At 41.8% G+C, this 14379-nt stretch overlaps 1 protein-coding gene across 3 annotated transcripts in view; it reads right to left on the bottom strand.

Annotated features, from left to right (window-relative positions):
* Positions 1-13057, bottom strand: part of wwp2 (WW domain containing E3 ubiquitin protein ligase 2) — a 56628-nt gene extending 43571 nt beyond the window's left edge. Inside the window, exons 1-5 of one of the 3 annotated variants that reach the window (XM_069162197.1) lie at positions 12976-13057; positions 10174-10255; positions 5325-5481; positions 4772-4893; positions 2216-2353 (exon numbers count right to left, since the gene is read on the bottom strand). In XM_069162197.1, the coding sequence (XP_069018298.1) occupies positions 2216-2353; positions 4772-4893; positions 5325-5481; positions 10174-10243 (487 nt within the window). In that variant the 5' untranslated portion in view covers positions 10244-10255; positions 12976-13057. Of the gene's footprint in view, positions 1-2215; positions 2354-4771; positions 4894-5324; positions 5482-10173; positions 10256-11810; positions 11940-12975 lie in introns of those variants that run through there. The other 2 variants (XM_069162198.1, XM_069162199.1) reach the window with 2 other exon arrangements.
* Between the last annotated feature and the right edge of the window lie 1322 nt (positions 13058-14379).

Raw genomic sequence — 14379 nt, forward strand, 5'->3', positions numbered from 1 at the left:
TACAAACACATGCACACGCGCGCACACACACACACACACACACACACACACACACACACACACACACACACACACACACACACACACACACACACACACACACACCTCCTCTTAACCTCTCTTCACATCTAAACAGTCACAAAGAGACACATTTATGCAGCCCATGCTGTGGCAGGCCTCGACCCTCACTGCTGGCCCTGTGTCCATTCAGCAGGATACACTGTGGGCTCTGTGCGGCGCTCTATGAAAAGCCTTGTGTGTGTGTGTGTGTGTGTGTGTGTGTGTGTGTGTGTGTGTGTGTGTGTGTGTGTGTGTGTGTGTGTGTGTGTGTGTGTGTGTGTGTGTGCGTGTGCGTTGCACAGAGAGGAGATGGATGCTTGGACTTGGCTTTGGGTTTAAAAGCAGATAAAAAAAAACTGTGTATTTGTTAAAAAAGGAAGAAAAAAAAAGAAAAAAAGAAGAACTTTGTATATTTGCTTCCAAACCATAAAGGAAGGTAAAATGTGAGCGGAGTGCCGGGAAACGGAAAATACTGTTGACTGAGGGTCCATAAGTGTGTGGAGGGTTTGAAATCCTTCCTCATGTGAGTGTATGAAGTGACTTTATATTGGTTTGGGAATAGTAACACATTGAGATTAAGTGTTCTCTATAATGTAGAAACACTGCAGCTGTAAATAGTCAGTGTGTTCAATTGGGATTAAATTGCTTTAAATGTAACAATATTCTTGACGTTATTCTTGGCAGGACAGAAAAACTTCCGACTCACTATTTAAACATCTCCACAAAAACCGAGGCTCTGCCGTGACGAATAAATACACAAATAGACTGTTGTCAGGTGTGACACGATGCAGAAGAGAAACTACAAGCTAACGGGTGTGTATTTACGTCAAACACTTCAATCCTCCCCTGTTTCACTTTCCTATTTTACACTTAGTTCATGCATAAATAATGACAGTTCAAAAGATCAAACATCCCAAACAGAAGTCCTGGAGTGAAAGTCGGACATTTTTTAAAGACCGGGGCGGGGGGTTAAAACAGCAGAAGTGCAATCAGACTTTAATTTGAGTTTTCTCTGTGAAACACGGAGCTTTTTCCTAACGAGAAGAGGCCCGGTGGCCCCGGCGCGTTTGGTGTCAAAGGAGATTTGTTGAGATCGACAAGAGCCGAAGCCGATGACTTCTGGATCACTTACAGCTGCGAGAGAGGCGCGGCGGATTCGGTCCGGACGCCCACACCGATGACATTTACTCTGCGAGGAGTCACGCGGTAGAAAAGTTATCAACGTAAGCCCGGTTCTCCGATGCACTCGGACTTAAGAGGTCAGAACAGATGCGTCCCGACCACTCGGAAATCGGTTCGTCTCATCAGCAGAACCCGATACCATCAAATAAAAATGATATCCTGCTGTACAACTGTTCAGTGTTGTCGCCACGTAAACAAGAAGAAGAAGAAGAAGAAATTGACACAATGTAGAACTTCTGGCTTTTTCCAAGTGGGGAAAACACTCATTACCAAGGTGGAGAGACACACAAACATCCCACTGTACAAACAGATGCGTGTGTGTGTGTGTGTGTGTGTGTGTGTGTGTGTGTGTGTGTGTGTGTGTAAGAGGTTTCTGGCAATATTATGAAACATTAAAGAGACAGGAAGGGAAAGAGTGAGAGGAGGAGAAATGCTTCAATTTTGTGGTGGCACTAATAATCTGTCTGGACTTCTGTGGGAGAGCTTTGTGTGCGTGTTCGCATCAGTGACGCCTGTAACGTGTGTATTTACAAAAATGCCAACTGTAAGCTCTGCTCTGCATTTTGCGTGTTCGTCCCCAAAGTTGCCTGAATTCACTCGTTACAGATTGCATTTACTGATTCGGCATATTCACGGTTCGGTTTCTCTTCATTGTTTATTCTCTCTGCTGTATCCCAATTTCTCCGCGGGTGTGATTACGTTTTTATCTCGTAAGGACATTTTGGAGCCCGTCCCGTCTCCTCTTGCTCGTCTCAGCCTCAGTGGAGCGAAACATGAACATCACCAGCCTGGACAGCAGCTTTATATGTTATGCGCACATGTCTGCGCCTCTGGAGGTGCTTCTTTGTGAGTTTTATGTGTTGTTACCTCCACCTCTGTGACTGTGTGTGTGACTGTGTGTGTGTGTGTGTGTGTGTGTGTGTGTGTGTGTGTGTGTGTGTGTGTGTGTGCTGTGGTAAAAGGCAGGACTCACTGTCTGCTGCCGTGCTGCCATTGGGCAGCGAGCCCAGATCAACAACCATGCCGTCCAGACAGACGTTGAGCTCGCCTCCTGCTACAACCGAGCCTTTGTTCTCCGTCTGCAGCACCAGACTCAGCTGGACGTTCTCCACTAGAGGGAGGAAGAAGCACAGACAGAGAGAGGATGAGTGGCAGAGAAAGGTTGGAGGACAAAGGAGGTGGTGGTGGTGGTGGAGAAGAGGGAGAACAGTTGTGTTCCCCCGGCTGGCTCCGCCCACACCTTCATCATAGTGATGATGTCACAAAAATAAGACTCATTTTTCTCGGGTGCTGAGGAGCTAGATTAACAAATAATTTACAAATAAATGAATTACAGAAAAACTGAAAGCCAACCTCGGGCGCCGTTGGGGGTGTCGTGGCGAGAGTTTTGCAGACGACTCTTTTAAAATCGCAGTTTGTGGGGAAAATGCTGAGTTAGCTGTACGAGGTGTTGCAACAAGGAATCAACATGTGGAGAAAATCAGAAGCTGAATGCTGAGAGCTTGAACTTTCTTTATCAGATATAAATAATCAACAGCTGACCCGCCCTGCACTGTTATTTGTTTGTATGAATTGCTATTAAATGCAACAGTGATCAGCGTGTTATTAAGATATGCAGGATTTTTCAGGCTTTCTTCCAGATCAATAATATAATTTTTTTGGGAAATTGGAAACACAAATAAACTGCAACTAAAATTTTACTTTAGAAATGAAAAGTCACTTGTAAATGTAAATATTGGCATCAATAACCTGCATCAGAGCAGACTGAGCTGATGTTGCAGGGAATTTCTCCTCCTCACGGGTGGATTTCTGTTTTTTGTGTGCACATCAAAGTAGCGTTTTATCTTCCTGAAATAGTTTCATATAACTAAGAAAAGAAGTCCGGTCAAGTATTGAAAGTTTTCTTTTATGTCAAATATTTAAGGTATTAACACATTCCAACTTTTGAACATGCAACATATGACGGCTTTGCAAATTGAACTTTTAAGAATCCGAGAACTTAAGAGAGATTCTACGTGTTTTAAGGGGGCCGGCGCGTGATGGGAAATTAAATCTTCACAGCTTGATGGCAGGTTTTAGCGGCGGAGCCCCCGAGGGCGTTACAACATGTTGCTCAACCTCCTCCGACACAGGATCAGACACATCACTGATGCCACTTACTGAGAAAAATGCCCGATTTCTTTAGATATCTGGAGAGCCAGTCACCATTTTGAGTATCGGAGTTACAAGAGGACAGCGAATGTGCTGAAGGTCGAGAATATCGTCATACATTTAGGGAGGTAATTTGACTTTACAGCTTAAAGCAGTAAAACAGACTGACTGCGGTTTCAGTTTAATGGACTCGGGTATTTCTCGAACAATATCATGCATGTCCTAGTGCACCGTTAGTAACCAATAATGCAAATTTCCATCCATTATGGGCGTTACATTTACAGGCTATTTACCTTAAAGTGGACCACAGAATATACGCCGCTGTAAAGTGTCAATAAAGCAAACCTGGCATAAACTCCACTGCTGTTTTGTGGACAGACTGACTGTTAACGTTTCACACTGTGTTCCTGCAACGTCTTTAAAGGAAGAGAAAAAAAAACCACTTCACAGCTTGGAGTGTAAACTTGAATATTTGTCAGTGTTTAGCTGAACTTCCTGGAAATAAACGTGGAAATATTTGACTTTCTGAGTTTATAGGCTTTAAGTTTTTAGTGACTGAGGTTGGGAAGGTCTTATTTAGAGAGAGGAAGGTTCGGCGTGTCCTTCGAAGCCGTCTCCACCAGAAGCAGCAAACATTTCAAGTCTTAAAAAAAACCAAAACGGATAAATAACCTTCAGAATTTCCAATGTGACCGTGAAAAGTTGTAAAATCAAATATCATTTCAGTAGTAATTTTAAATTTATGTGCAAAACTGGGACTTTACCGACTGTTAATAAAGCTTTTAACATTATGCACATGTGTGGGATGTTTTGTATTCACGGGCTGCTTTAGCGCGGTTGTTTTATGATCATTGCCTGCCGGTTTTCGGTGTCAACATGTCTTTATTTCTTTCGATGTTTGCGTCCCGAGAGCTGCTGCAAATTGCGAGTAATAAGATACTCGGCTGATAAACCTGATTCGGACTGAGCAGCCTGAGTCTACTGTTAGGAAGCAGGTTGTAAAGACTAATAAGTTCTTTCCTTTCGTGGTGGTGGATTCTCCTGCATTTGTTCCACAAAAACAAGATTTTGAAATAAAATGAAAGTAGGAAAAAAAAAAATCGTCCAGTAGTCAGTAATGAAAGTAGAAAAGCCTGAAATTTCTAAGTGCTGATCTTTTCATTTCTCCTTGTAATATTTAGTATCTGAGGCGGTGATAGGTTGATGAAGTCTCTCTTTCTCGAGAACAAAGACCCCCCCCCTCCCCTCTGTATATGAAATATTTCCTATAATGTGAATTTCTTCATACTGCTCATAAACTAGGTCACAGCTGATTTGACTGTAAAAGGAAACATTGCACATCACAAACTATTTTGGTTTTTGCCGTGTGTGTCCTTACTCTTGCCGTCGTGCGTGCGCAGCGTGTCCAGCAGGTCGATGGTCGCGGTGCCCAGGAGCTCCTTCCTCAACGTGTGGCAGCTCCACAGCTTCAGATCCAGGCGACTCTGAGGCGTCACATTACTGCAGGAACACAAAGTAACGTGAACACGGACACGCACACACACACTCTAACAGCAGAGGCCTTAACACACACCATAAAAAAATATACAGTGCTGCATATCAGTGCTTTAATCTGATCAGTTCTGCACAGATAGCATCATAAAAGACACTAACTAGAAATAGGTTTGCTTATTGCAGATACATTTTATTACAGAGTCCTGCTTTTCATTCCTCACTTTCCTTACTGACCACATACAGACTCGACTTCAGATGTTTTAACTTTAATAAACCAGATTTCTTCACCAGAACTAACTGAATTTCATTTAAATGTAAATCGCTTCTATTACTGTGGTATTTTCTGGATGCTTGAAGTGGATTTTTACTTAAACTGAATACAAAAGATGTTTATTAGGGATTGTGTGTGTGTGTGTGTGTGTGTGTGTTGCTCTCACAGGGTGAGGTCTTCATTCCACTGCAGCTCGAGGTGCCCGCTGCGTTTGCCTGTTTTTTTTGTTTCACTGGTCAGGCCGTCGGCAGTCACCTCGACGAAGGAGCTGAGCCGAGAGTGACGGGTCGGCAGCTTGGGGGACTGGGGCTTCGCCGACACCACTGCGCACACACACACACACACACACACGTATATATAGTCAAACACATGAAAGCAAACAGCTATAAGGGAATACATTTCTGTCAGGAGAGAAAAAGGTGGATCATCGATTGAAAATGGGACCGCGACTAAAGATTATTTTCATCCCTGATTCATCTGACGATTGTTTTGTTTACGAAATGTCACTCACAGTCCAAAGAATTGCTTTGAAACATATTCAGTTTACTTTCATTTATAACAAAGAAACGCCTCAAATATTCATATTTTAAAAAAAAAGATCAAACCAAAAGTTTTTTTTTTTTTTGCTTGGAAATAAAATTCACTAAAATGAGGATTTTTAGTAGCCATAGATTCATTTTATGTTGATTGAATAATTGTTGCAGGTTTGATTGGAAAAGGAAGCGCCACATTGAGACTCTCTCTGTGACTGTGGTTCTTAGTCTAAACGCAACAAAGAAAGTATTTCCATTTCACGTGGGTCTCAAAAGGTCAACTTCATATCGACCAGACGCCTCCAATGATGTCACCTGCAAACAGAAAGCCTTTAATGTGAGTATCTAACAGAAGAATCACAAAACCAGATCACTCGAAAAAACAGCAGCCAGCAGCAGAGACCAGCGTGTTACATCATTGTTTCACAGTAACTGACTCAGTGAGATACAGACCGAGGTTTTCAAACTGGACATTTTGCCTTTGAACTGCTGACTGAAGACAGTCCGACCAACCTCTCGGGTTCATTTAGTGGCCGTTGATGACAACTACCTCTGATACAAGTTTTGAAATCCACCTTCAGACACGCTGAACAATGTCGGCTGCTATTCTTTTTCTTTCTGAAAGCATCAGACAGCAGCCCGATCGATACTGTTGATATCATCTCCGAACTGACAGTGGAGCCATATGTGCAATTGACGCAGGCGCTACAGCACCAGTGACTTCATTAATTATTTAAATCTCCTGATGAGACTTTGCGATCCGACTTATTGACCTGATGCTTTCCTGCAAAGCAAAAAGCATCCGTGTTTGGATGAATCCGGCAGCATCAGAGCTGGCGATGCCTTTTTTGATCAAAATATTATTTCCTCTAGAGAATCACTGTTTCAGACTATATATATATTTATATATATCGAAGGGAGGTGAGACACAGCTTGTGTGTTGGAAGGAAAGAAAAACTGAAAAGTACAAACACCGCCCTCTAGTGGAAGAAAGAGAGACATGCGTTTTCATGAGTGCGGGGTCTTGTTAAAAAAAAATCCCGGCCAAGAAACCAGCGCGTGCGGACACTGGAGGGCAATGTTCACGCTGGTGGAGCGTTTCAGGACATTTTCAGGACTTTTAATACCTGCATCAGAGTGCTTCCACAGCTTAAAGAGTACAGCCCGCATATAAAGTGTTTCAGTTGGACTGTAACGACAAGTTGCACTCTCTATTTGAAATTCCCCGACCTTTTTCAGGACACTCTTGACATTTCGTGATCGTTCGCCGATTCTCGTCTCTACTGGGAGCTCCGCATGTGGGGAGCTGGACTTAAGACGGGCTTAGAGGGCTTTGACTTCTTGTAGGCCTGCTGAGAATCTCGTTACGGCATGTGTCAGTCCTACGAGAGCCGATTTGTTCACCGCAGGAAGGAAAACTGACAAACACACTCAGGCTTGCAGATTTTCTGAGTGTGAGTGATCAGGACGAGCAGTTGGATGAATAAATGATGACAGATATATATATATTAAAAAAAAAAAAAAGGAGGCTTTAGTCTGTATTACATTGGCAGATCTGCACTGGCTGAGTCTGGGTGATGATCTCTGATCTCCTGAACATCTGGCAAAAACTAAAATGATGGAGAGGAAAAGGGGAAGTGACACAGAGAGCGCCAGATATGGAGGAAATCAAATGTAGGTTTTTTTTGGACTGAGTGGGAGGAGGTAGGCGGGAAAGGGAAGAAAGGTAGACGGGGGTCGAGAGCAGATCGGCAAATAAAGAGGTGAGTCAGAGCTCGTACGAAAAGTGAAAAAGTGTACAAAAGAGGAGAAAGAAGAATTTTTTTTAATTTTTTTTTTTTTTGGCCTCCTCAAAGGAAAAGAAAAGACATTTGTACTCTTCAGAAACCATTGTTGCTGTGTTATTGGTGTCCTAAAATAGTTCATACATTTTTAATGGCGGTTGATGTATCGTGTCAAATTCATACAGAAAGGACCGGTGCCATTTAATACAGCAGCAGAATTTTCAATTGGGCCACACTCAAAGCTATTACACCAATATAATACTCATGAAATCAAATGATTTGACACTGCAGGGGGCCAGGGTGTGATGAAGGTGTTCAGCAAATGAGCTCAGAGGTGTAAGGCTGCATAATTATCTGAAATACTCGCTCGACAGAAGCAAAAAAAAACAAAAAAAAAACTTGAGTGATATAAGTGAAACCATTAGAAAAAGGAAAAGGATGACCGAGGCGACGGAGGAAAGAAACCGCAGGTCAATGCGACGCTAAAGAAGCTGCCACGGCTGGTTTAGTTTAGACGCCCATTTAGACTTTTATCTGATTAACCGAGCTGTGAGCTACCTGAGCTGCATTACGCCTTGAAATGTGATAACTTCCTGGATCGTGGATGTTCCCCTTTTTTCTTTTTGCCAATGTTCTTTTGAAAATGTAGGTCAGTTGAAAATGATGACTTGTTTGGGCTCGATACCCTGAATGAACAGCGTAACAAAAAAAAAAAGAGAAAAAAAGAAAAAGAGAAATATGATTCTAGCAGGTAATAAAACTCGGAAGGTTTCCAGCAGACACAGTCTGTTAAACATTTGATAGGTTTACAACACAACAACAGTTATTAACGGTAAAAACGCAGTATGTAAACCCGATTGGATTTTTCATAGCACCTTTACCATTTTACAAGCAAGTGAAACTTTTGAAATGAGCAGAATTTATGTATAAAATTGTCTTAAATAACATAAAAATATGTTGTATTCTTGGTTTTTTTGTCCATTTGAATGTATTCACAGTGTAAGCTGGAAAAGGTACGTGAACTCTGAGGTTGATGACTTCAACAAACACTAATGAAACAAGAGTGTGAGTTAGAACAACTTTGAATGAAAAAAAACAACAACAACTCAAGCAAAAACTTAAAATCAAGAATTGATGACTTTCATGAAGCTAGAAAGAACTTCAAAATCATCTCAGGGGTTCAATCATTCATCGGTCCACAGTTTAACAAACTGTCTGCAGCTAGAGACGATTTAGTTCTGTGGCAACTCTCCCTGAAAGTGGGAATCAAACTGTGATGACTTCAAAAGCAAAAAAGCAGAAAGTAGAAAGTTCAGCGAGGTAAAAAGAAGCCCAAAGTAACAGCGAACAGCTTAAAGTGGATCATTAAAGCTGGTTAACATCTCATCTTATTAGTGCACCATAAGTAATTCAATAGAAACTGCTGCTCTGCAAAGAAAAAAAAACATCACGGAGCGTCCGATGTTCTCCAAACGGCACCTCGACGTTTCACAACACTACTGGGAAAATGTTTCCGATTAACCTTATAACATCGTCGCACTGTTCATCTCATTTCAAAGCACCGGACAATTTTTGTTTCCATTCATCCCAAACTGTATTTGATTATCTTATTTTATTTGTTGTAGTTTTTTGTGTATACATAGTCTGTGTGTGTGTGTGTATTTATTCTAAAATAATATATTTTTTTTAATCTATCTTATTTCTTATATCTTTTACGTATTTGTAAAAAAAAAAATTCATATTGTGTGCATTTTTTGGTTTTCTTTGCTGCTGTGACGACCGAATTTCCCCGCTGTGGGATTAATAAAGTCAAATCTAATCTAATCTAAACGGAGGTGCTCTTCACCTGGCGCAAAAAAAAAAAAAAAAAAAAAAACAACAACTGCATACCAGTTTGAAAACGACATTCAAAGGTGAAGCACGGTGGCGGCAGCGTCATGATTCAGCGTTGCTTTTCTGCGTCTGGATCTGCACAGCTCATCATCATTGAGGGGGAAGAACGAAGTCCCAAGTTTATTAACCCTTTATGCCCCCCAATTAGAGGCTAGCAAAACTATAGCAAAACTATTACTAAAATATGAACATATATACTAATATCTACACATCTGAAATATTTTTTTGAAAGAATTTTTTATGGTGGTTGCCGAGATATACTCTTTTTATTATGGGTAAGCAATTTTTTTAGCAGAGGCCTAAAAAAATTGGTGTTTTTAAAAGGTTAAGGTATCTTATTGTGCAACGTCAGCGTGGTTGTCAGTAAGATCAGTAAGAGTCGGGTGATTACAGCAAAATCATGAGCCGCTACTCTAAAGTCAACCCACAACAACACGAGGACTTCAAACGAGAGAAAATCCACCTCAGAGAGCTGCTGACAACAGAAATCCTGAGAATCTGGATGAATTGAAGGTCTCATCCGGAGCTACCGGCGATGCCAGTTGGACGTTCAGTTATTAAAGTCGCACGCTTTCTCCGCCAGCACCGTGAATGTCTAACAAAGACATCAAAACGTTAAAATTGCTCGTGTGTCCGTCTGTACTCGTGATTTTGATGAAGATCGATGCAATGAATTGCAGAAAAACTGCGTCATGCGCACAGACAGCCGGAGGAAGTGATGAAACGCACACTAAATGTTGACACAGCGCTTCTCCTGTTTGGTCAGTAAGGTGATAATAAATAAATAAATAAATAAAAGCATTACCTTTCAAGATCAACTGGGACTTTTCAGTGGTCTGGGCACTGCCAGGTCTGCTCACGCTGGCAGCTGCCATGACATCACAGCTCTGTAACACAAACACACACACATTATAATACAGCAAACCGCCCACTGCATCACAGCCAGAGGTGAAATCAGGTTTTTACCCCCCTTTTTGTGCAGGTACACCAAATACTTCATCATGGTGACCTACAGATCACGAATCAGCGTCAGAAAGTCTTTCATGTCGGCTGCGGCGATAGCTGCGTTTTTCTTTCCCCGACTTTAGCCTTTCGGGCAGCTCCTCCTCCTCCCGGACATAACGTCGTTAAATCTGCACCAATGCGCTGCCTTAAGGACAAACTCAAGGCACAAATGTCCCCCATCTTGTTGTTCTCCTAACCTGCGAGTTTCTTCGCTTACGCAAACAATAATTACGACGCCAACGCATAAAATGCACTTTGAAACGTTGTCATAAAGGAAAAAAAAAATAAAAAAATACAAACAAAAACCCCGGCTCAAGCTTACAGCGACGATCGCTGCGAGTTAAGAGACGACTGTCAGGAAGAAGATGATACAACAGACTTAATTCTAGATAATCACATTACATTAAACCAGCAGACGAGGAGGAGAGCGTTGATTAGAGGTGGAGGAAGTATTCGAGATTCAGAAAAATACTGCAAAATAAAACATATTCGGCTGCGAGAATTGCAAAAGTTGCAGACGCGACTTAAAACCCATCAGAAACCTGCATCTGCGAGCGCTGTAACGTTATTGAGATATTACAACTGACTGATTAATGTGCAGGCTGTAGTTAGTCAATCTGTAATAGTTCAATTTAACTTTATTTACAGCATTTAGTGCTAAATCACAACAGAAAACCCTCCGACAGGACCGGGCTCAGAGGTGGACGGGTTGAGGTGTGGCGGAGAGCAGGTAGAGAAAAGAACAGCATCGTCGATCCAAGACGGCGAACTGTAAAAGTCCCGTCACATTTTAATCAGCTTTTTCGTATCGTTTTGGGCGGATATACCACATGGGCTCTGGGCAGCAAGACGTCGGTTGAAGTCCGGGCCAGAATGACCATTTTTCTGCATGTCATACCTCAACTCTCTTCTCCCATTTCCATTTCCCAAACAAAACATTTGAACAAACCGTAGTTAATAATAATAATAATAATAATTAAAAAAAAAACAAGGTATATTACAGGTGTATTAAGCAGCCTGGCCTGATGAATGTCACCGATGACAAGAGATTTGTTCTTCATCTCAGGGTCAGGGAGAGACGAAGACTCTCATCAGACCCCCCGTCAACATCACCTTGAGCAAAGTCAGAGATGTGGGCTGCTGCATTTTTAAAAAGCACAAGGACACTTCACACAGCAACACTGAACGCTGTCGCGGATAACCATCTTTACAGAATACGTCAAGATTTAAAAAATAAATAAATAAATGTTAACCCCTCATGGCTGGTTTTGTGCAGGAGATCCTCGGTTTACTTTGCTGCAGCACCAAGGTGACTGCTGTTGGCTCGAGACCAAAAAGACCCAAAGAGACCCAAAAAGAGACCCGGTGGTGCGTGTCCAAGCTCGGTCATCGTTAAAGCGATTCGTCGGCGTGTTGAATGATCTGAATAAGACCCACCTGAGATCTGTCGCAAAAAGGCTGCAGAGTAACGGATGAACAGCTGTCACAACAAAAGCGCGCAGCATCTTCCGTCAACCTTGTGGAAGAAGCTGACCGGCTGCGCAGCGTTTATCTGGATCCGCTGCGCGGAGAGGGCGCTGGCTGAACTCCATATAAACTAATGAAGATTTAACTGCCCCCCCCCCCCCTCCACCTCCTCTCTCCCCCCCCCCCCCCCACACTATCTCCCCCTCTCCTCCCTCCTCCCCTCCTCCTCCCCCCCTGCTGAACTGATCTTATCGTCCCACCTTCCTATTAAATACCACCGGCTGCTGCGCACAAAACACAAACACGGAAGATGATCAAAGTATTTCTATGCATCACCGTCACAAAAAAAAAAAAAAAAGGTGGCGAAGAAAACATTGGTACATCCGGTCACAGTTTTTTCAAACTAATATTCAACTGGAAATTCAGCTTTTTTTTTTTTTTTCAACGTGTTGTGACTAGTACACCACACAAAGAAAAAAAAAAAAAGTAGGGCTGCAAATAAAAGTCGATTAACTGTTTTGTCGATAGTATGACCAAAACAACAACAACAACAACAAAGCCCTTTATGATTTACCCAGATGATGTCTTAAAATGTACAAAACTAAAACACACTATCACAATTATTTACAACACAGAGAAGCGTATGATTCTTACATTTGAAGAAGCGTATGATAAACATTCATGTTTAAAATAAATTGTAAATAAACCGCTCAATTATTGAAAATGTTCAATATAAATTTTCTAACGTTCAACTAATTGATTCATCGACATTAAAGTCAAATATTTACTGAAGGAAAAAAAAAAAATGGCACTCCAACCCAAATTATTTAAATTTAAAAAAAAAAACACGGTTTTGCCATTATTTTGATCGTCTCGTCGCATTTATTTTGAAGGGAAGTTGCGACACTTCCGGTCCGATGCAGCCAAATGCGCTGAGCTTGACCCACGCGGAGCTAACTGTTAGCCAGCAAGCTCCGTAGGGGGATTTTTTTTTACGAAAGGACATGCCGAGAAAACCGGCTCTAATCACCCGACGCCGAGCAGAGCCGCGTTAGTAGTTGCGCGGTTCACGTCAGAACACGCTGTACGTATTGACAAGCCGACAATTTAGGCTTAAATGTGATCTTTTCCGTACCTTTTTCCGGCTGTGCTCCGCTGCTGCGGCTGGTGAACTTTCATTTCCGCCTCAGTGACAATACCACGTGACCCGGGGTACGTCTTTCTCATAGCACAAAGGATTGTGGGTCATAAACAATGATGAACATCATCACCTTTGTAATAACGTCACAAGCCTGACAGAATAAAAAAAAACGCGCAGTAACGGTAATTGCAGAGATTTAGAAATAATGGAAGCAAAAATTATCACGTAAAATAAGTGTTTATAAAATATGGAAAGTCTTAATTTTACACCAAACTGAGCTATAAAGTGTAGAGGATTAAAAATACCTAAATAAACTCATCAAACAGAGTTTGTATTATAAATGCAAATAAATATTCCCATGTCTATATCCTGTTTTTGTTTTTATTATAATTAAACAACAAAAAAAAAAACAGGTTTAATGGACAATTGTTTCGTCTTTGTGCTGTTATAATTTATTTAACAACTGAATAACTGTCAAATAATGTAATACTTCTGACTTTTCACCACCACAAGTAGGCCCTCTCACATCAAACATAATCACTTAACTCATTGTTAACATTGATAAGAGCCAATTATTTTTTATTCACCGTCGTTACGTGGCCGAGAGGTGAATGAGCGGTAACGATAAGACAATTTAAACAGCGTGAGACCTTCAAGGCGTTTTTTTTATTGTGCGTAAGCTCCGCTGTGCAACAAAGAGCCAATAACAAAGCTGGGAATCTCTACGAGGGAGACAGCAGCGGGACAGTTTCCGCGCCGTGCTGTCTGCTCTGCAACGGCCTTCCACTAAACCTGAAGCGTCTCTTCCACCACAGGTTTCGTTTCTTTTTTCCTCGAGGCCCCTGAAAACACAAAAATATATATTTCAGATATGTTTCTATTGGTATGGAGTGATATTTTTAGTTCTTAAAATGCTGTAATACTCATTCAACCCACAGCAACAACAAAAAACAAAACGGTCAGTATTTACCTGGCGCTGCCCTCCGATCAGCCTTCTGATCTCCTCCTCCAGACTGCTGGTCTTCTGTCTCCACTCTCCTTCTTTTTGCAGCCACATCCTCTCGACCTCGTTCCCCCGCTCCATCTCTTGCACCCTCCTCTGCCAGCTCTCCTCCTTCTCATCCAGTTCTCTCCTGTGCCTCTCCTCCGCAGCGTTACATTTGTCCTCCCATTTCTCGCAGAGCTCTGACTGATGCTGTCTCAGCTGGATGAAAGTGTTTCGGTAGTCCACTATGGAAATGTTGAATTTATCAATCAGGCTCAAGATAAAACTACGTTTTTCCTGAACATCCTTTTGCAATTCATTCACTTTCTTCTGCAACTCTGATTCTCTAAGTTTTGTAACAGCCTCCTCCTCTTTGTTTTTGTTCATCTCTTTGCGGAGCCTTTCTTTAAGCG

Source organism: Embiotoca jacksoni, unplaced genomic scaffold, assembly GCF_022577435.1.
Source record: "Embiotoca jacksoni isolate LCO1_2020_lvr unplaced genomic scaffold, fEmbJac1.0.p SCAF_3, whole genome shotgun sequence".
In the NCBI taxonomy this organism is placed as follows: Eukaryota; Metazoa; Chordata; class Actinopteri; family Embiotocidae; genus Embiotoca; species Embiotoca jacksoni.